A 22,694-nucleotide genomic window follows, 5' to 3' on the forward strand; every position below is an offset into this window, starting at 1 on the left:
CCCGTCTACTGACTTCTGGATCTCATATGGTGTTCTCTCGGTAGGTGACGTACATGCCCAGGGGGTTTTTGTATCCTTTGAACAACTACAAAATACTTATAACATCCCGAGATCCCAATTTTTCTGGTATTTACAGCTCAGGTCAGCTTTCCAGTCGCACATGCGAAGTGTAGGTACAGGTCGAGCGATTTCATCTTTACCTCTGATAGGCATCCTCAAATCACAGGGCCCTCAGGGACTCATTTCCTCTTTGTATACATATCTATTATCTGTGGGAGATGGGTCCACCATCAGTTCTATCAAGGGGAAGTGGAGGGACTTCTTCCCGATGTACTGGGAGAGGAATGGGAAGAGATTCTGGAGTCTCCAACTAAAGTTTCTCCTTCAGTAAACAATAAGATGACCCAGTTATATATTATATACCAGACTTATTTGACCCCGACACAACTCTTCAGAATGGGTCGCCTCCTCTCGTCAGATTGCTTACGGTGTCATATACATGATGCAGACTTTATTCACATGATTTGGAGGTGCCCGGTAGTTCTACATTACTGGAAAGAGGTGACGACGACACTACTAACATCTTTATTGTCGATTCCTGTCCCACCTGAGCCATTTCAAAGATAAAGCTGTGTGCACTACTACTGGTGGTGCCCAGGTAGGTTCCCACACCATGTGATACTAAAAGAAAGAACCTGGCACTCAACTTAATGCTTGTGAGATTTTAATCGTAGTAGCCAAAACGTTTCGGTCCTATATCTGGACCTTCATCAGTTACGTACTATGATGAAAAAAGTAAATGACTGTAGTGTCATATAAGGCACAGCATGGTCTGCGTCTGGTATTTGCGCAGATAGGTTTAGGCACACAGAATGGACTTATTCACGCTGATAGGTGCTGTGCTTGTGTCCAGACACGGAATCCCCGCTTGTCCCGTATGAAAGAACACTATACCAAAATAGAGGATGTCCAGGTAAATTTGAAAAGATCTGGGGTAGATGGAATTCCTCTTATCATACTCTATAGTCTACACTGACTAGATATTTGTGCGAGAAGGTAGATGGGTGGTTTCGGGGTCACCGCTTGCAGAGCAGGATTTACGTATGATTTTCCTTTCGGCGACTTACTATAGATGGTTAAAGTAGTTAAAGTTATATAATAGGTATTTTATAAGGTACTAGTGATTTAACATGCACAGTGTATTACCCCTGTACATTTTGGATAGGATATATCTCTGTAATTATTTGTATCCTATGGTATAATTGACAATGATAAATGCAAATCTGTGTAATGTTTGTTTTATTCTGAAATTAATTAATTAATTAATAAACGAATTAAAAAAAAAAAAAATTTGGGATCTGCTCTTACTCTTGTGAAAATAAAAAAATGGGGCTAAATACAATTTTTGTGCCAAAAATTTGATTTTTTTACTTTTAGGGCTCTACTTTATAAACTTCTGTGAAGCACACAAGACATCTAGATAATTTTTTTGAGGGGTTTAGTTTACAAAATAGGGTCACTTATGATGGGTTTCCACTGTTTAGGTACATCAGGGGCTGTCCAAACGCGACATGCATTCAAAAAGTCAAATGGTGCTCTTTCCATTCTAAGCCCTGTCATGCGCTCAAACAGTGGTTTTCCCCCACATATTGGGTATCAGTGTACTCAGAAGAAATTGAAAAACAAACTTTCTGGTCCATTTTTTCCTCTTACCCTTGTGATAATAAAAAAATTGGTGTATAACGTTAAATTTTTGTGATGAAAAGTTAAATGCTCATTTTTTCCTTTCACATTCCATTAATTCCTGTGAAGCACCTGAAGGGTTAAAAAACTTCTTGAATATGGTTTTGAGCACCTTGAGGTGTGCAGTTTTTAGAAGGATGTCACTTTTGGGTATTTTCTATCATATAGACCCCTCAAAGTCACTTCAAATGTGATGTGGTCCCTAAAAAAAATTGTTTTGTAAATTTTGCTGTAAAAGTGAGAAATCGCTGGTCAAATTTTAATCTTTTTAACAAAAAAATTATGTTTCAAAAATTGTGCTGATTTAAAGTAGAAATGTGGTAAATGTTATTTATTAACTGTTTAATGTGACATATTTCTCTGATTTAAGGGTATACAAATTCAAATTCGAAAATTGAAAAAGTTAAAAAATTTACGCAAAATGTCCTTTTATTCACAAATAAACACAAGTCATACTAAAACTTTTTTACAACTATCATGAAGAACAATATGTTACAAAAAAAAACAGTCTGAGAATCAGTGGGATCCGATGAAGCGTTCCAGAGTTATTACCTCATAAAATGACACTGGTCAGAATTGTAAAATTTGGCCTGCTCATAAAGGTGAAAACAGACTTGGGGTTAATGAAATAAAGGTTTTTTTTTGTTTTTTCCTTTTTGTGGTATTATGTGATGGAGTTTTTCAGCTAAATACAATCAATATACAAATCTGGCATTTTTTAGCGAATATAGTGCTCTACCTATAAACTTTCAATTGAGCCTGTATGAGCACACACAGTGGTGTACCCATGGACTTTCTATTGAGCCTGTATGAGTTCACAGAATGGTATACGCTACCCTTAAATGTTTCGGGCCTACTCTGTAGCCAATCATACAGTGTATGGGCCATTGTACAGTTTGAGGGCTGGTGTGTTGACTATGGTGGAGGTCATTATACAGTGTGAGGGATACTGTGGGAGTCATTATACTGTGTTTTATGGGAGCAGCGGTGCAATATACTGTGTATAGAGGAGCTGGGGGGTATCATACTGTTTATAGTGGAGCTCTGGGCTCAACACACTGTGTATATGTGAGCAATGGGCCCAACATACTGTGTATATAGTGGACCTGTGAGAACATCATACTCTGTACAAGGGAGCTGTTGGCCCACCATATTGTGTATAGGGGAGCTGTAGTCCCACTATATTGTGTATAGGAAAGGTGGGGAGGCATTATTTTGAATATAGGGGAGCTGAGGTCCCCCTACACTGTGTACAGTGGAGCTGTGGGCCCATTATACTGTGTATAAAGGAACTGTGAGTACATCATACTCTGCATAAGGGATCTGTGGGCTCACCATACTGTGTATAGAGGAGCTGTGCAGTGGGGGGACTCAGTGGACAATATTAAATTTTAAATGGGCACTTAAGAAGCATTATTGTTGTGGGGCACTCACAGTATTGTGACAGTCAAAGGGGCAAAATATGGACAATGTTTTCTGGGGCATTTGCAAAGAGCATTAATATATTCTAGGGGGCAAAAGTACCATCTCGAGAGCACAAAGGAGGCATTATTACTATGAAAGCAGCACAGTGTGGTCATTGCTATGTGGGGCAGTAAGAGGATCCCTGCTTTTATGTCAAACAGCAGGTGCGGTAATAGGGACACATACAGCAGACCGGCTCAGGATTGACGTATCAGTAGGGTGAGGTCGTGTAGGGTGGAAATAGATGGAGCCAGTGCTGGAAATGTGAAAAGTCAGATGGGTCTGTGCTGTAATCTCTGCAGCCGAGTCCTGGCTGGAGAAGTTGTCATGTTGGTGCAGCACACCAGGTGACCGCTTGCTGGAGTGATGTTGCTTTTCCTTCGGGGAAGGTAATGTCATACTCAGAGGCAATGGAGTTCTCTTCACCAGGTAAGGCACACACATGCAACAGGTTCTGAATCCAGGCCAGGAGGGGGAGCTCAGCACCCGGATTCAGGGGAGCTTCCCTAGGCTTTATGTTTCCTGACCTGGAGGAGGAGTTAGAACAGTTAGGGAGAGACACTGGAGTGGAAGGACATCTGTAGCAGACGTGAGAGGCCTGGCAGCCACGGAGGGAGCTGCAGGATCTGGAACGAAAGACAACCTGGAAGGGTTAGATGTGGAGTAGCAAGAAGGGAAGGAGCACAGGAGTGGAACAGGGCTCAGAGGGGAACTGTGACCGGGCACCCTCAGAGCCGAAGTGCATTACCGAGAACCGGGAGCCTGAGGCTTTTGTGGGACTCTAGGACACAGAGCAGAACCGGAGGGCACGACACTACATGTCACCTGCCCGCACCACGCCTGAGGAGCCCGAGGCATGTTAGAGTCCCTGTAAAAAGGCTCAAGCTGCCCATCGTGCAGGTACCTGTCCCAGGACAGGGGGAAACTGGAGGACCCTGTAGGAAGCTTCAGGCAGCAGGGACCTCACCTTTAATGGAACTAGTTAGAGAGGCTCACGGACCTCTACTGGGACAAGGGAACTCTCCATTGCCTCTGAGCCGGCCGGACCACCATCACCCATGCCTGGTACCCTGGACTGTGGCCAGCAACCTGCAGTAAACCAGGTAAAGACTTACAACTTGTCTCCTCCACTTATTTACCGGCTATATCATCTACGACCTACACTATAGGACCCCTGGGGACCCCGCTTCACCTGTGGGAAGTGTAACATCTGTGCTGCCACAACATCTCCCAGGGGACCCCTCTACTGCAGCGTCGGCCCCACCTATTGACCGAACTCCACAGGTGGCGTCATGACAAACTTTGAACATTTTCCCCTTTAAGGTTGATGCCCAGGGCATCCACCGTGACATCCCCCCTTGCGACCGGACCCGGTACCGAGTACCCCACTGCCCTGCGGGTGAGTAATTGGTCTGGGCCAGATGGAAAACAAGGGGAAAAATTAACAACTACATCAGAAAGAACGTCCTCTGTAAGTCACTATATATAACTGTATTGTAATCACTTGTATATCCTGCAGGATGGCAGTAACGTCAGTGTTGGTCTTTGAGTAGAGATTTATTTTCAGTAATAGCATAGTCATCTGCTGAGGTTCCCTTATACCCACTATCAGGGTGTGCTACCATAGCTTTAATCAGGGTTACCTGTTAGGGGCCCACTCTGATGTTTGCCCCATGCTCCCAAGCTGAACCCCCAGCTACGCCTCTGCTGGGAGGAGAGCGAAAGAGCACAGTGGTATGGACTGAGGGACCAAACAACAGCAGCGTTCCTCCCCTACAAGACACTCCGAGAATGAGGCGCTGTGACAGATGAATTAACATGTAGTGCTGCAGACTTGGCAGAGGACTCCATTGCCACGTGGCACCTTGGGCTATAGTATAGCAGAAGCTGCCTTGGCACTGCTCTATAACGAGGACATTTTAACCATGTCATGCACAGAACTCCCCTGCTCCGGTGTTCACCCCTGGAAGCTCCTGTATCACAGCTGTCCCAATGGTTTTGAGATTTGTAATATTTATATAAAACCAGAGCAATTCTTTCTGCTCTATACTAGTCCTGGATGACTGTTCTTGTATTTTAAAGTCCATAGCAATTACAGGGAAGTAGTGATGCATGGATGCATTACACATACACCGTCATTTCACTAACTGCTGATATATGTATTGAAAATGGTGTTTTAAAGCGCGCATGAATGATATAATCATTAGAATAAGTGGGATTCTGCCTGACAGAATGAAGCATATTTCCTAAAACCTCCTTATTAGAAAGTTCCAGTGTCTCCAGGACTCCCTCCTCCCATCCCATCTGGATGTGGTCCAGCAATCCCTCCCCTTACTGCAGTAAGAAGCTGAACATTGCGGCAGAGGGAGGCAGCGGTCTGACTACTGCAGCCACAGAACCTGTGAGCAGACTCAGGGAACAAGGTAAAGCATCCTCATAGCCAGAGAGCAAAGATGCATGCACGCCATGGTACCAAGTAGGACACACATGAGGACCATGCACAGCACTGTCATCACAGATCATTTGTATCATTGTGTTGGGGGGACACACATATCTGCATGAGACCTAGGACACCATGATGGTGCTGAGATATAGGCTACACGGGTGTGTAGAGGGGTCTAGAAATTCTGAACTCAATTATGGAAGACAAGACATTCCTACATACACGTAACGTGACATTGTATCACCATGTGCTATGACTGTCTATGATGTTACCCACTAAATACAAAGGGTTAAATGACAAATCCAGCACGGCTATATCTGCATGTACATGTGATTGACGTAGAAACACAACATGTGGAAGAGACCTAAGAACAGACCGACCTTCAGAAATGCCTCTGTTTCATCCGGCAGATATCTCTGTTCTGTAAGGACATAGGATGCTCAGAACAGACATCGAAAAACCTTCATCACTGAGATTCCAATCTACACATGTGATAGAGTAACAACAAAGGCTAATAAAAAAAAGCACAAAATCACAAATAAGTCAAAATATTACAAAGGACCATCAAGGGACAGATTTAGTTGGGACTTTTAGTCTTTTCTACATATCATATGGTAGGTAGAAAACACAATCCTTCATGTTAGAAAAACACAAGGGAAAAAAACTGCAAAAATCTACAGATTAGAAAAACAGCCAGAAAATGGGAAACAAAATACAAGAAAAATGTAGACGAGTGTCTGGTATCTGCTGCGCCTAGAAATATTTGTATTGAAACCTTTCTTGAAACATTCAGTCTTTTATATAAATGTTATTGAGAAAAATATATCTAATATAGAAGCACATAACAAAATAAAACTTCTTCCATGATCTCTAAGTGATAAAACTCTGGGTACAAATGTATAAATATTCATTATACGGGTTTTCTAGTATTTCTAGTAATAACAAGTTTTACGTAAAAAAGTATATAAATTTCCTGAAAGTCAGGAGTTGTGGCCCATGTGTCATGCTGGGAGAATTCTTGATAAAAGATATTTTACTGATTACAAGCTATCAGTAGCCTTATTATATTCCTTATCGTGGCCCACACTATAGTTGTAAGCTGGCACACTATATGTCCCTAAAGGTCCATGAAAATCAAGGTGCACACGGCATAAGGCACTGTGGGGGCATAATATTGTTTGTAGGAGAACTTTGAGGGCATCATACTGTGGGAGGGTCACTGTGGGTGTCATACTATGAGGAGGTTCACTGTGCGGGCGTCATTCTGTTAAGGTACCGTCACACTAAACGATATCGCTAGCGATCCGTGACGTTGCAGCGTCCTGGCTAGCGATATCGTTTAGTTTGACACGCAGCAGCGATCAGGATCCTGCTGTGATGTCGCTGGTCGCTGAATAAAGTCCAGAACTTTATTTGGTCGTCCGATCGCCGTGTATCGTTGTGTTTGACACCAAAAGCAACGATACCAGCGATATTTTACACTGGTAACCAGGGTAAACATCGGGTTACTAAGCGCAGGGCCGCGCTTAGTAACCCGATGTTTACCCTGGTTATCAGCGTAAAAACAAACAGTACATACTCACATGCGTCCCCCAGCGTCTGCTTCCTGACACTGACTGAGCGCCGGCCCTAAAGTGAAAGTGAAAGCACAGCAGTGACGTCACCGCTGTGCTGTTAGGGCCGGAGCTCAGTCAGTGTCAGGAAGCAGAGGCTGGGGGACGCGCAGGTGAGTATGTACTGTTTGTTTTTTTTACTTTTACGCTGGTAACCAGGGTAAACATCGGGTTACTAAGCGCGGCCCTGCGCTTAGCAACCCGATGTTTACCCTGGTTACCCGGGGACCTCGGCATCGTTGGTCGCTGGAGAGCGGTCTGTGTGACAGCTCCCCAGCGATCAAACAGCGACGCTGCAATTGTGTGTGGGGGGACTGTGAGGACGTCATACTGTATGAGGGTGGCTGTGGTTGCTTCATACTATGTGTTTGAGAACTGTGGGAGCATAATACTGTTTGTAGGAGAACTTTGAGGGCATCATACTGTGGGAGGGTCACTGTGGGGTGTCATACTATGAGGAGGTTCACTGTGCGGGCAGCAATATTGTGGGGCGTCACTGTGGGGGCATCATACTGTGGAAAGGTCTGTGTGGGGACATTAACATGATACTATGTGGGGGTCACTGTAAGGCTACGTTCACATTTGCGTTGTGCGCCGCAGCGTTGGCGATGCAACGCACAACGCAAACAAAAACGCAATAAAACGCACGCTAAAACGCTGCGTTTTGTGATGCATGCATCCTTTTTGGCCGAAAGTTGGACGCAAAAAAATGCAACTTGCTGCGTTTCCTGCGCCCAACGCTTGCGGCCAAAAAAACGCATGCGTCGCAAAACGCAGCACAACGCATGTCCATGCGCCCCCATGCTGCGGCGCCCCCATGCTGCGGCGCCGAACGCTAATGTGAACGTAGACTAAGAGCATCATACTATGGTGGGGCCATTGAAGTTATCATACTGTGGAGAGAAATCACTTTTGGAGCATTATACAGTGGGGAGAGTTCACTTTGAGGGTATCATACTTTGGAACAGTCACTGTGGGGGCATCATTCAGTTGGGAAAACACAGTGGGAGAATACGCATGATACTGTCTGGGGATGACTATTAGAGCATCTAGCTGTGGAGAGCTCACTTTGTATGTATCATACTGTGGGGAGGTAACTGTAGGAGCAGCAAACTGGGAGGGGGCACTATGTGGGCCTTATATTGTGTGTGGTGAAGCTGTGAAGGCATCACACTATGGGAAGGTTACTGTGGGGGCACATTATGTTGAGGAATTAATTGGTAGGGTATTATACAGTTCATTGGGGGCATTTCGGGTGGGCGGGGGCTAATACTCTATATGAAAGGGTTATTGTAGTGAGTGAGAAAAGTTGGAAGGTATGCCTTTCTCTTTGAACAGTGCCTATGTGCTGTGACCTCGCCTACTCCACCATATTTTATTTTGTTTTTTTGTGGGGGAGGGGAGGGTTAGATTTACCGTAATTATACCTAGTTTGTATTTTTACTAGGAGGCACAATTATTTCTGTATAAGTCCCGAAGTGCAACACGACACACTGAAGATATTACTACACATCATTGCCATTCTGAACATCGAAATGTTCACGAAGTTACACTGTTTTATTTTATTTTTATTTAAACTTCCATTCATGATGAGACGGGTGAGCTGAACCCAGCGTTGTGAAATGCTGTGAAGAAATCATGTAATACAAAGTGACACAGTCTTCAATGTTTTCCGTCTCTGCTGTTAGTAGATGTGAGGACCTGGAGCACTCAGCTCACAAGCCGAGCAGACTGGGCTGCATCAAACAGCGCTCCAGCTGATGAGCTACTCCAAATGTCAGACAAAACAGTCTTAGGGCATAAAGGGGTTATAAAGCCTCACGCGTTCTCTTAGAAGCATATGAGCCTTAATGCCCAGTACGCTTTTTCATTTTTTTTACATATTCTAGTTAAACAGTTTTTTAGCTTATTATGGTGATTGTTGTGCCATTTTTTGCTAGCAAATAGCATAATATTATTTTATCAAGTTTAACCATATAGCAGCTGCTTTTCTGCAAATTTAGCCTTTGCTGTGTTAAAAAGGTGAAAATAACTTTTTTTTCACATTCAAACTCTTTTCTTTTTAAAAAAGTAAAATGTAAATGATATTAATTTCAAGCATTTTGTGATGGTTATTTTGATATATGTACCAGTTAGTGTCACAGCATTGAGTGCAGAGCTTTCTGTACAATTGACAGATTTCTATTTATTTTTTAAGGTGTTATGATTTTTTTTTTCATATTATACTTTTTTTAATGATGTGTCTTAAAAGACATAAAAAAATAATATGTTAAAATAAATCCCGAAAAGGTCTTTAATCTGCTTTTGAGGTCTTGTTTTTTTCTTTCTTATCTTTACTTTTTTATTTCTCCCATAACTGGAACAGCCATAGCAGCCCAGCTACAGTAGCAAGCAGCCTTGTGTGTGCGGTGCTGGGTCCGGTTATATGACCGGCCGCCTAGAGACAATATGATAGCGGACACCAAAGGAAGTGTAGATGTGATAAAATAATACTAAACCATAATCACCTCAGTCCATGCCAGTCCATGTGAGCCGCCCGCCAGGGCCGTGGGGTACCCGGTACCGGGTCCGGTGTTCACAGGAGGATGTCACGGTGGCTGCGACCCGGTCCATGGCCCTGGGCACCCATGTAAAAGGGGAAAGTCTTTAAAGGGATTTAGTGAATAGAGTTTATGTTCGTGACGCCACCTGTGGTATTCGGTCAGTGGGGACCGACGCTGCTTTAAGGGGTCCTCTGGGGTGATGTTATGGCAGCTAGATGGTACAACTTCCCACAGGTAAAGTACATCCCCAGGGCTCCCAGTGTGTAGAAGGAAGATGGTGAGAGGTGCAGTGATGAACGAGGACACAGGTTCGCAGTCTCCTTACCTGGTTTACTGAAGACTTCAGGCAGCCACAGTCCAGAGTACCAGATCACAGGGCAGGCAGGGTCCAGCCAGCTTGGAAACGAATCCAGAGTCCCCTTTACCAGGGGGAGTTGAAAGCCTTCCTCTAGCGTGGTGGTGTTGTAGTCCCTTACTGCCTATGGCTTCACATAAGGTCCTCACAGTTGTTCTCTCTGTCCCCCATATAGGATAGGATATAAACTGTATGACTGGTGACTTGAGCCTTTTTACAGGGACTCTAGCACGCCCCGGGCTCTATAGGTGTCACCATGTCTCCAGGGTATTAAGGTGGACAGGTAACTTGCAGTTTAGCTGTCCTGCTGGTTTCTGATGTAAGTCGTAGAGTCCTTACAACCTCGGTGGTCCAGCTACCGGTTCTCTGCACCTCAGAGGGAGGCAGCCTTTTCTTAGCTGGTCTCCCCTGATATCTTTCCCCTGTGCTTCGCTCTCCTTCATGCTCACTCAATGATGTTCGGCTGTCAGTATAATCTCTGTCCAGGAGCTTCAGCACTTTCTGGCTGAACGGCCCCTCCAGTCCTATAGACTGCTCTCTTCTGTCTCTCTGACAATCTAATCTCTCTTTCCCTCCAAACCACAATATAAATAGGGAAGTCACCTAGTAAACAGGATCAAAAGCTCCCCCTTGTGGCCTGGAGTGTGAACATGTTGTGTGTATGGTGGTTACCTGATAAAAGATATCCTTCATCGCTTCCAAACGTAACATCACTCTCCCCATGAGGAAAGCAATGCTACTGTGATGACCAGGACCCTGGGGCGCTACACCTGCGCTTCGATTCTTGCACGAGTAATACAGACATCTGATTGCGCCCTAAAGGGGAAATCTGCACGTTATTAAATTCATGGGTTTACTTACTTTTTCTCCCTTCAATGTGGGTTTTTACTCAGTATGCTCAATTAATGAGATGAACAGACAAGTGTCCTTGTGTTAGTTTAAGTGGGTCGACACTGCCTACTATTGACACCAAGAACACATTTTATTAGCAATCATCTTAAAAATATCAGAAATTTCAAAGGGTTTGCATACTTTTTATTCTGACTAAAAATCTATTGGCCACAACTTGTCCTGAACATAAAGTTGCTTTATTAGACAAAAAAAAAAATTTTAAAACATGAACCATACAATAAATGATGCATGTATGAGCATTCAGAAAAGGAGATAGATGAAGTGAAGGTAAAGGAGGTGGTAAGTCAGGTCTGGTCACGGGTATACTAATAGTTGGTGTGCAATGCCAAACAGATAATACTCGCCAAATTCCCAATAAATATACAGAATAATCTAGATAGATTTCATCAAGACCGGCTAGTCCATTTCGGCAAAATTAAATTCATTGCTTACCCATGATAAGATCAGCAGATTGTGAGTACTTGCCACCACCGCCCCAACGCGCGTTTCTCACTATTGCTTTCTCAAGTGGAGAGACCTAAATGGACAAGCTGGTTTTAATTAAATCTACCTAGATGAGATGTTTATTGGGAATCTGGCAAGTATTATCTGTTTGGCATTGCACAACAACTATTAGTATACCCATGACCATACCTGACTTACCACCTCCTTATCTACACTTGACCTATCTTCTTTTCTGAATCTCATACACGCATCATTTATTGCATGGTTCATGTTTTTAAATATTTTTTGTGTAATAAAACAACTTTAGTTTTTTAGATTTTGTGAGTGGTTTCCATGAATTCCTTGTATTCATATTTAGGTTGTTGTATTACGTAGTAATCCACCTCCTATAAACTGTATATTATTGATCTGTCTCTAGCCACTATAACTATGATGATATGTTTTTTGAACCTTTGTATGAATTGTCTTGAACATAGTGGCTCTCATTCTGAAACATGATTACCCTGAAAACCATATGCTGGTTAATATATTTAAGATTTCTTTTTTTTTCTGCTTAGGTGCCAATAAAGAAGAAGCATGAATTACTTACTGCCAATGATGACACTAGTTGCTTGTAAGTAATAGAAAATAAGGATACAATTGTTTTTATATATCAGAGACATCACCAGGTCATTGAGCTTTGAAGCTGGCCAGGATTGCTGGAGAGTGCTGTTACCTCCTAATCCCGGCCAGCTTCAGCACAGCGCTTACTAGCTACACAGCAGCGGTGGTCGGTCTCTGAGGCAACTAGCTTTAAACAAAAGTGTTAATATCTCGAAAATGGCTTCAAATTTTCATAAGCAGTAAATTGCAAAAGAGCTGTTTTTACAAAGTCTACCTCACAAAATCCATCTATGACCATGGGATATTCCCTTGCCTGTGTGAATGAGCACCAGGGCCATTCCTTTGCTATTTGAACGAGATCTGGGTCCACTAAAAGGCTATTTTGGACGATAGTAATAGCACAGGTATAAAATGGGTGACCGCAGTTAGAAGATAAGAGAGGCCCGTACTCTAATGGAGGAGTGCTGGGTAATGGACGGCTGGCTGAGCAGCATTTTGACACTATCGTTAAGCTTTTCTTATTACCACGAGTTTTAATGCCTGGTAAAAAAAAATTACATTTAGCATAACTTTTTTAAATTATTTTATATCTTTTAATTTTGATTTTTTTGCAGTACTGCAGTCATGCAGTGCTCAGAAAATTACCAGGTTCACAGCTTGCCTGATGGGTCGTGGTCCAACGCTCCGGTTAGACTGCCGTTATATGAACATTACCAACAATGACTTGCGCTACGAATTCCGTCTGAAGCGTAGAAAAGAACCTGAGATCATCCTGAGTACCATAAACCTTAATAAATTCAATGACAAATATCATAACCGTGCCAGTGTGTATAGAGAGCGTGGCCTCGTGCAGCTGCACATTCAGCGCTACAACACCTCTGACTTGGGCCAGTATACTTGCACTTTGAACATTCCTGAAGACCTCACCATCAACCAAACAGTCTCCATCAACGTCAGTAAAGGTAAATTTAGCCAAGGCTAATTGAGCAATTTCTGTGCATGTCACAAAGTATCGTAGTAAAGTGTATGGGGTCCTCCAACTGTCCTTTGGCAACAGATTTCAGGGAAAAGAAGGATTGGGCCGTTGGATTTCAAAATGTCTGATCCTGGGGTCAAAAGTGGATTCTCTTCTCTTTCTATGACGAACATTTGTACTCATGGCAGAACTAAGACATACAAATTAATTAGCTGCCAGCCAAATACTCCTTTGGTGGACAGCAATCATTTCACGCATGCTTAGTTTAGCCAATTATGCATGTGTTCTGAGATGGAAGAGGGCAGTAAGCTGCTGTTAGATACCTCCAGAGGTCACTTTTCTCCATGAGAACAGGATCAGCAGGTGAACTACCTGATTCTTAAAGGGAATCTGTTAGTATGATCACCGATCCTAAGCAGTCTACATGGGCACGCAGGTCATATGAAGCTGAAAGAAATAATACCTTGATATCTGTGAGCCAATGTCTTATTCCAGAGAAATTCACATTTTTCTTATTATGTAAATGAGTTGTTAAGATCTATGGGTCGGACATAGGTCTCATCAAGAATCTGCAGACAGAGCTGATTTGATAGGAAAGGGAAAGTTACCAGTGTGAAACATGTAATGACTGACAGTCTGCTCTCTGTATCTCACTGCAGAGCTGTGAGTGATTACAGCTAACTGAACTTTGTCTCATTACAAACACATCTGCAGTTGTAGCTCTCCTCTCCTACTGTCAGATCACCTGTACTGCCACTCCCCCACACTGGCTGTCTGTGAGATGGAAGTTGAATAAGTGTCAGTTGTAGTCAGGCACAGCTGTGCAAAAGAGCTAACAGCGCTATGAGCGGAGAACTGCTGTTGTAGATGTGTTTCTAATGAGACAAAGATCATTACTGTTGAGTGTGATTATAACTGTCTGTTATTACATGTCTCACATTGTTAACTCCCCTTTTCATCACAAAAAGAAACATAAGCTCTTGAGGAAGATTCTAGGGAAGATCAGTATCCCGCCCATAAATCTTAACAGCTCATTTACAAATTAAGAAAAAATGTTGATTTTTATTGGATAAAACATCGTATCACAGATATGAAGGTATCATTTTGTTCAACTTTCTATGACCTACATGCCCATATAGACGGCTTAGGAAAGCTAATCCTACTGATGGATACCCTTTAAGGCCCCCCTACACATTAGATTAATGACACCCAAATTCAGTGATATTTGGATTCACCCAACAATTTGATGTGTGTGGGAGCCTCTTATTTCTCACCAGATAGATGATGCTAGGTGAAATAAGGATTCAGCTTGTCCAACATCAGACTGCCAATCCTTTTGTTCTCATCGAGATAAGCCAGAGTATTCTGACAGTGGCTCTCATAGAGAACACAGGAGCACTCAGCAGAGCGGGCGTTCCTGTGTATGGAAGAAACGGGAGAGATATCTGCCGGCTGAACCGTCGCTCAACCATCATTCAAGCCTACAGCTATCTATTGTGTATGAGGCTTCGTAGGTCCTTATAGAGTTTTCTTTTATGTTATGCTGTATGCAGGGACTATTATTAAGGGCTTGTCATATAGCAATATGCATTAGGAACTTACACTGTGATTCTATGTATTCAGCTTGAAGTGAACCAATGGTTGACACATTTCCTCCCTTTTCTTCTTACAGCGAGGCTGGAGAGATGTGGTGCAGTCAGTATCCTTGCCCTAAATACATCATGGCCTCTCATCTCACTCCTCTTCCTGCCCTTACTGCAAGCTGGTTGCTTCCTGTAAAGATTGGTCAACATTTCAAGAAATAATTTATTTTTGTTTCATTATGGTATTGGACAAAAAAAGGAAAACTGTTTCAATGTCATTACCAGAAAATTCTTATGCCCTTGTCCAATCTTTCTTTAGAGCAATGCATATGAAATAAATCAGGTAAACGTTCACTACTATATGCAAAAGTAATAGTCACATGTGACCATTGGTAGGTTATAGGATGGATTTCCTATATTAAAACTGTATGAGCAAAAATTAGGTCTTGCTACTAGTGATGAGCGAGTCTGCTTGTTACTTGAGATTTCCGAGCATGCTCTGGTGTTCTCCGAGTATTTTGGGAGTGCTCATAGATTATGTTGGAGTCCTCACAGCTGCATGATTTGCGGCTGAAAGACAACCTGAACACATGTAGGGATTGCTTGTTTGTTAGGGAATCCCCACATGTATTCAGGCTGTCTAACAGCTGCAAATCATGCAGCTGTGGCGACACAAACAATCTACGAGCACGCCCAAGATACTCGGAGAACACCCGAGAATGCTAGGAAATCTCGAGTAACGAGTACACTTGCTCATCACTACTCATTACCCATTGCAACCGGAGATTTGTTTCCAATGAAATTAGGAAAAAAATAAGCTGATGTCTAGCAAGTTTCTATGTTCTCGGAGAAGCTTTGATGTCCAAGGTTTCAGAGGCTTCTGGCATAATAATCGCTGCATGAAAAGTGTTGGTGTCACCAATACCAACTCGTCATAATACTGCTTTCATTTTCAGCCTTACCCTTGAAAAATTGCTATGGTTGCTCTGGGTAATGCTGACACTTTTTCATACAGCAATTGTTACCAATGTAAAAAAGAAAAGTTCTAATAATGCAATATAAATACATCATAAAAACCCAGCCTTATTTTTAAACTACATTTTTATATAATTTTTCTCCTCCATCTCTCTAATGTCTTCTTTATGCATTATATTATAAAGCCTTTGATTTGGATCAATTTTACTAACTCCTCAGTTAAAGTTGGCCATACAGTGTGTCATTCAGCAGACAGCTGTCTCTCCCGATCCCCCCATACACACGAGTGTTCATGTGCTGCTACAAGTAAAGCAGAGAAAGCTGCTACCTAAAAAAAAGGATCGGACGTTAAAATTCCATCTGCGCTATCCTTCTCTCCCCAACATCATCTGTCAGGAGAGAGTCAGGAAGTCTCATACACATCCAATGGTCGTCGAGTGAAATTGATGGAATTGGACTTTATCTCAAGTGTATTGGGGCCTTAAATAGGTTGTCCACTACTTAATCATTGATGACCAATCCTTAGGGCAGGTCATCAATGTCTGATTGGTCGAAGTCCGACACCCGGCACCCTTGCTGATCAGCCGTTCTTGGTGTCGGCGGCAACCAGCTGGAGATTCTCAATTGCGGAGCTGCTCAATCTTTTGATAGAAGCCACAGCAGGGTACTGCATACCCACATCCTATTCAAATCAATAGGAGACGGATGTACAGTTGTGCTCAAAAGTTTACATACCTTGGCAGAATTGTTGTTTTTTTGGCCTTTTTTTCAGAGAATATGAATGATAACACGAAAACATTTTCTCAACTCATGGTTAGTGGTTGGGTGAAGCCATTTATTGTCAAACTACTGCGTTTTCTCTTTTTTTAATCATAATGACAACCCCAAACATCCAAATGACCCTGATCAAAAGTTTACATACCCTATTTCTTAATACCATGTATTGCCCCCTCTAACATCAATGACAGTTTGAAGTCTTTTGTGGTAGTTGTGGATGAGTTCCTTTATATTTTCAGATAGTAAAGCTGCCCACTCTTCTCAATTAAGCATTATCAGACAACGGCCGCCGAGAACGGCTGATTTGCGGGGGTGCTGCGTGTCAGAATCTGACCAACCAGACATTGATGACATGACCTGATGATAGGTCATCAATGATAAATCAGTGGACAACCTCTTTAAGGTTAGATGTACATATTTGATAGCTGTTGGCCAAATGCTAGATCAGCCAACAACTTTCTCTCCTGACTTTTTCTCCCCGCCCATCTATAAGCCTACACAGCTTGGCCGAGCTGAAGGGTATTCCGCTGCTATCAGACCCCTTACTGGGGTTTTTCTTCCTGAAACCAAAATGCTGTTGAAATACAACTATCTGATCCTTATTTTTGTTGACTTTTGCATTTGTGTAAAGTCAGGAAACCCCAATTCCCATCAGATGGTCACTTAGCCCTTTGGAAAGCCTAAAACAGTAATGGAGGAAATTGATTAAAGACTTTTGATTATACAATGTTACAATATTTTTATGTTTCAGTTATGCTAAAATTATTAGACCTTACAGGCCTGGAGCCTGGAGCTGCACTGCTGACAGGTTCTGATAGGAAAATATGTTGACATGGATACTTTGTAATGGGCTCACCCTCCATATTAAAATCTACACCCCAAGGGCTCGTGCAGACAACAGTATTTTTGGTCCGAGTGGGATCTGACAAAACATCACATCACACACAGACCAATCTTATTCTATGGGGACGTTAACATGTCTGATTTTTTCCTCACAGCATGTTTGATTTGCATCCGATATTTAGACCACAGTTGGCCATGCAAATCAGTGAGTGCATGGAAAAAATTAAATTGGATGGTGTCTGAGTGCGGACCGATTTTCACAGACTAACACAATGGAAAAGATGGAGAATATTTTTTCTATCTTCTCCTCATCCAAGAAAATTAGATCACACTGTGGTCAGACTCTGATCTGGTCAAACACTGATCAGAATAAGATTAGCAGAATGGGCCTGATTCTGTCTGATGTGTCCCTAGATTAACAGACGTAAAGGTTGTTAAATGTATGTCTACCTGTTCAAAATTGATGTAAATCTCAATTGCAGTGGGGAAAATAAGTGTTTGATACATTGACGATTTTGCAAGTTTTCCCATATACAAAGAATGGAGAGGTCTGCAATTTTTATTGGAGGTACACTTCATCTGTGAGAGACAGAATCTAAAAACAATCCAATTGCATTTTATTGTATAAAATAAGTATTTGATAAAATAGAAAAACAGAACTAAATATTTGGTACAGAAACCTTTGTTTTCAATAACAGAAGTCAGACATTTCCTGTAATTCTTGACCACGTTTTCACACACTGCAGCAGGGATTTTGGCCCACTCCTCCACACACATCTTCTCCAGATCTTTCAGGTTTTGGGGCTGTCTTTGGGTAACATTCAGTTACCGTTCCCGCCAAAGATTTTCTATTGGGTTCAGGTCTGGAGTCTGGCTAGGCCACTCCAGGACCTTGAAATTCTTCTTACAGGGCCTCTCCTTAGTTTCCCTGGCTGTGTTTCGGGTCATTGTCATGCTGGAAGACCCAGCCATGACCCATCTACAATGCTCTTACTGAGAGAAGGAGGGAGGTTTTGGCCAAAATCTCACAATGCATGACCCCATCCATCCACCCTTCAATACTGTTCAGTCACCCTGTCCCCTTTGCAGAAAAGCACCCCCAAAGTATGATGTTTCCCCCCACCATGGAACGCGTTCTTGGTGTTATATTCATCCTTCTTCTTCCTCCAAACACGGCGAGTGGAGTTGATATCAAAAAGTTCTATTTTGGTTTCATCTGGCAACACCATCTCCCATGCCTCATCCGGTTCATCCAGATGGTCATTGGCGAGCTTCAAATGGGCCTGGATATGTGCTGGTGTGAGCAGGGGACCTTGTTTTCACATATGTTTGAGACTGTGGTCAAAGCTCCCTTAAGGTCATTGACCAGGTCCTCCCTTGTAGTTCTGGGCTGATTCCTGACCTTTCTCGGAATCATCCTTACCCCACAAGGTGAGATGTTGCATGGAGACCCAGACCGAGAAAAATTGACAGTCATCTTGTGTTTCTTCCATTTTATAGTAATTGTGCCAACAGTTGTCGCCTTCTCACCAAGCTGCTTCCCTATTGTCCTGTAGCCCATCCCAGCCTTGTGCAGGTCTACAAATATGTCCTTGGTGTCCTTAGACAGCTCTTCGGTCTTGGCCATGGTGGAAAGATTGGAGTGTGATTGAGTGTGTGGACAGGTGTCTTTTATACAGGTAACGAGTTCAATCAGGTGCATATTATTGGCCAATGCAGCATTCACTATGAAGATTATGTGAAAGCATTAACAGGGATCAACTGTGCTTTATACGAGTATGCAGCTCATGCAGGAGAGGATATTTCCCAAAGAGATATCCTGTGAGAGAGCTAAATAGCAAAGTAGGTATATCAGAGAATTGCAGAGCTTATTCCTAAGTAATTAGGTAGGATTTATCTCTGACTTTGCAAAACCTTAACATGTAATAAAATGAATATATATTGCAATTAGACTATATTTATTTCTTTCTAAAACAATCTCCCTTTGAATTTGTAATACTGCAGAATTGCTGTAATGAATAAGGTTAAATCTGCAGGAGAATCCATGGCAGAAAAAGCTTTCATAATGTGAATTAAAGGGAGGTTCCCATCACTGCCATTCATGGTTGACATGGAAGATTAATGTGTAAGTGCGGCTCAGAGGAGGCTGAGTCTTCTGAGGTTGGTGCACACTGAGTCTTTTTGTTGAATTTTAGGAATGGAAAATCTCAAAATTCTTCACAGAAGGTGAAAACTCCTTAAAAACTTAAAGTTTCTGCTCAGTTTCTGCTCCAAAAACTCTGTGAAAAGATTCAGACCTGGATTCATCAAGATCAGAGATGTTCTCTCTGGTCTTGATGATGGGCATGTTAGGGAAGACACTCCTGATTCAGTAAGAGTCTCTTAATAGATCAGGTGAGGCGTGTAGTGGCATGCCTCTTCATCACCACAAATCTTACTCCAGTCCATGACTTTGATGAACTGGGGTCATCACACCCCTATTCCAGTTCTACTCAATTTGTTGGAGTTGGGTAAAAATAGAGTGAAAACGACCAAAAGAATCTCGTGTTGGCCAAAAAATTGCGACTATTCAAACTTTTTTTTCACTAGAAATATGTTTACGCAAGGATATGTGGTTATTTTTTAAGCCAAGAAGTAACCAAGCCACGACTCAGCATATTTTATGTGCCGTTGGTCTGCCCATAAAAGAGGGCCATCAGCAGATCATGGTCACCTTGAAAAATGAGAAAAAGTCAAATAATAAAGTAAAAAGTGTTGTCCTGCTTGAAATATTTTTAGTCCATTGGCCCAGTGACTTCTAAAACTACAAATTGAGCATTACTTACCCATCCAGGATCAAGTGAAACTTCTCTGTAGCTGTTCAAGTCTTTGTTTATCAGCTCCAAAGATAAAGTCACATTAACAGTGCTGCAGCCAATCACTGAGCTCAGTGGCTCAGCCATTGTAGATTGCATATGCCGCTGAGCTGAGTCACTAACTGCAGCACATTCGATGTGACATTACATCTGCAGCCAATCAACAAAGACTGGAGCAGCCACAGAGAGGCATCACTGGATCATGGAAGGTTAAGTAAAGCACTGGGCTTATGGATCAAAAATATTTCAAACAGGACAATCACTTTTAACTTTGCACTAAAACTAAGAAATATACAATATTGTATACACAATAATGTTTTTACAATCCCTGCATGAGTTACAATATTAAAGAAGTTGTCCACTACTTGGACAACTTCTCCTCAAACCTCTCGCTTGGCCCTCATAAACTAATAAAACCTCTACTCATCCCCCGTGCTGGCGCTGTTCCTGCGGTGTTGGCGCTTGTTCTCCCAAGGCTCCCGTGCTGTTGTTGTGACATGTGACTTGCCCAATCAGCGCCAGCATCACTGTCCCCGTCTCCGGTTGAATTGATCATGAAGAGGAAGTCCGAGATCAGCTGCAACCCTGATTTCCTCTTTATGTTCGATTTGTCCGTAGGTGGAACTGACGCCAGCGCTGATTGGGCGCCGGAGTCACGTGTCACAGCAACATACTGAAGCCCGGGGAGAGCGATTGTCAACACCACAGAAACGGTGCCGGCATGAAAGAGGAGTATGGGTTTTATTATTTTATGGGGTCCAAACATTTTGATCAAGAAGGGTAGTAGACAACACCTTTAAGGCCGATGTATGAAAGACATAATCACATAATCAAGTAATAATAACATTAATGATTATCTTGTAAAATTTTGTCACCAAATGTAACAACTGTACAACCCAGAATTCCCCCCTTCTGCTCATCTACAAGAATGTTAGTCTGCTAAATGGTATCTTTGTCAGTCTGCTATGTGACATCTTTGATCCTATACTATATATACAATGTAGTATACAATGTATGGAGATTAGAATATATGATCTTTCACAGAAAATCACTGTCATGTATTAAGTACGTTGATTTGTCGTTTTTTCGTAAGTGTCCTTTGTATACGTTTTTATGATTAAATATATCTATACTATGTACATATATAGACAGCCTATGAGCTTCTTTTATATGACATTAAAGTGTGGGAGATATGTTACATTAAAAATTATTTCATTAAGATTTTATATTTACTAACCAAAAACCACCAGTGGTCTTCTGGCTCGACATCCAGTTACTAGAGAGATGTGTATGTCCGGACGAGGAGATTTTAATTACTATCCCATCATTTATTTTATACTTCAATAACACCCTAAATACCCCAACTGTGACCACACCCGAGGGGTACACACACGGTCATGTCATGACCCACTGGATGCTGTGTGTTATAAAGCTATTTTCCCACAAGCATAAGAGAGAATTGCGGTGCCATTTAATAGCATTATATGGCAGTGTATTGCGGTATGGCTTCACAACTTTAGTTACACAATGGACACAAAGTAAGCACTTGTTGAACAAAGTGAAGAATGGAAAAAGTAAAAAAAGTCACTTTGCATGGATAGTTACAAGCAGGGCCATAGAAACCACCTGAACACCACAGTATTGTATATTATACTATATTATAATGTATGTATGTATATATATAAGAATGGAAAAACACATATGGAAACAAGGAGTGAAAAAAACCTTCAAAAAAAATTACAAAATGTGTTAGACATTAGGGTCCTCAAAGTTTTACTGTGATGACAACTCAACACTCTCCTGGCATTATCTCAAACACATTGATTGGGTCGTCACCTGGAATGGCTTCCAATGAACAGGTAGCTTTATCAAAATTTAATTGTGAAATTATCTGCCTTCAGAAACAGTTTTTTTCTATTTCTTTTACTCTCTTATATAGCGCCATGAATTCCTCTGTGCTTTACAGACACCAATATTGCTCTCCCCATTGGGGCTCACAATCTAGATTCCCTACTAGTATGTTTTTGGAGTATTGAAGTAAATCCACGCAATCATTGGGAGAACATACAAACTACTCCACGTAGAGGTTGTTCTTGATGGGATGTGAATTCTGGACCCATTACCAAAGTTATAGTGCTAATGAGTTATCCTGCGGATACGGTTTGCAATCATGAGGTTTGTTTTGTGCAGAAGGTATTGGTACATGGTTCCATACATTGCTGAGCCCTATTAACAAACTGTTTTAAGTCACAATATGGCATGAACCACTCAATAAAGTAAAGATAGATGACAGAAGTCCATTATTGCTTTAAGACATGAAGTTTTGTAAATCTCCAAAATTGATAGGTATCCCCAAATACAGTCATGAAAGCCAGAAATCGCTATGATTAAACTGGCTTTCATCAGTCCCAGGAAAGAAAGACTAAGAATTACCTCTGCTGCAGAGGATAAGTTCATTATAGTTACCAAACTCAGAACACACAAATTGACAGCACCTCAGAAAATAGTTCACATCTCTGGATCAACTGTCCAGGGTAGGCTGCAAGAATCAAGCCTTTATGATTA

General features: G+C 42.0%; 1 protein-coding gene across 1 annotated transcript; it reads left to right on the forward strand.

The window, feature by feature from the left end:
* Positions 1–5,543: 5,543 nt before the first annotated feature.
* THY1 (Thy-1 cell surface antigen) lies at positions 5,544–17,916 on the forward strand. The gene is made up of 4 exons (XM_077250501.1): positions 5,544–5,630; positions 12,075–12,130; positions 12,735–13,082; positions 14,769–17,916. The coding sequence occupies exons 2-4, from the start codon at positions 12,094–12,096 to the stop codon at positions 14,873–14,875; spliced, it is 492 nt and encodes a 163-aa protein (XP_077106616.1). The 5' UTR covers positions 5,544–5,630; positions 12,075–12,093; the 3' UTR covers positions 14,876–17,916.
* The last annotated feature ends 4,778 nt before the right edge of the window (positions 17,917–22,694 follow it).

This window comes from Ranitomeya variabilis, chromosome 4 (genome assembly GCF_051348905.1).
Source record: "Ranitomeya variabilis isolate aRanVar5 chromosome 4, aRanVar5.hap1, whole genome shotgun sequence".
Taxonomy (NCBI): Eukaryota; Metazoa; Chordata; class Amphibia; order Anura; family Dendrobatidae; genus Ranitomeya; species Ranitomeya variabilis.

Coding starts and splice junctions, on each gene's coding strand:
- THY1 (XM_077250501.1), top strand. CDS start 12,094: ATGAATTACTTACTGCCAATGATGACACTAGTTGCTT. Junction 12,131..12,734: donor AATGATGACACTAGTTGCTT/GTAAGTAATAGA, acceptor ATTTTTTTGCAG/TACTGCAGTCATGCAGTGCT. Junction 13,083..14,768: donor CTCCATCAACGTCAGTAAAG/GTAAATTTAGCC, acceptor TTCTTCTTACAG/CGAGGCTGGAGAGATGTGGT.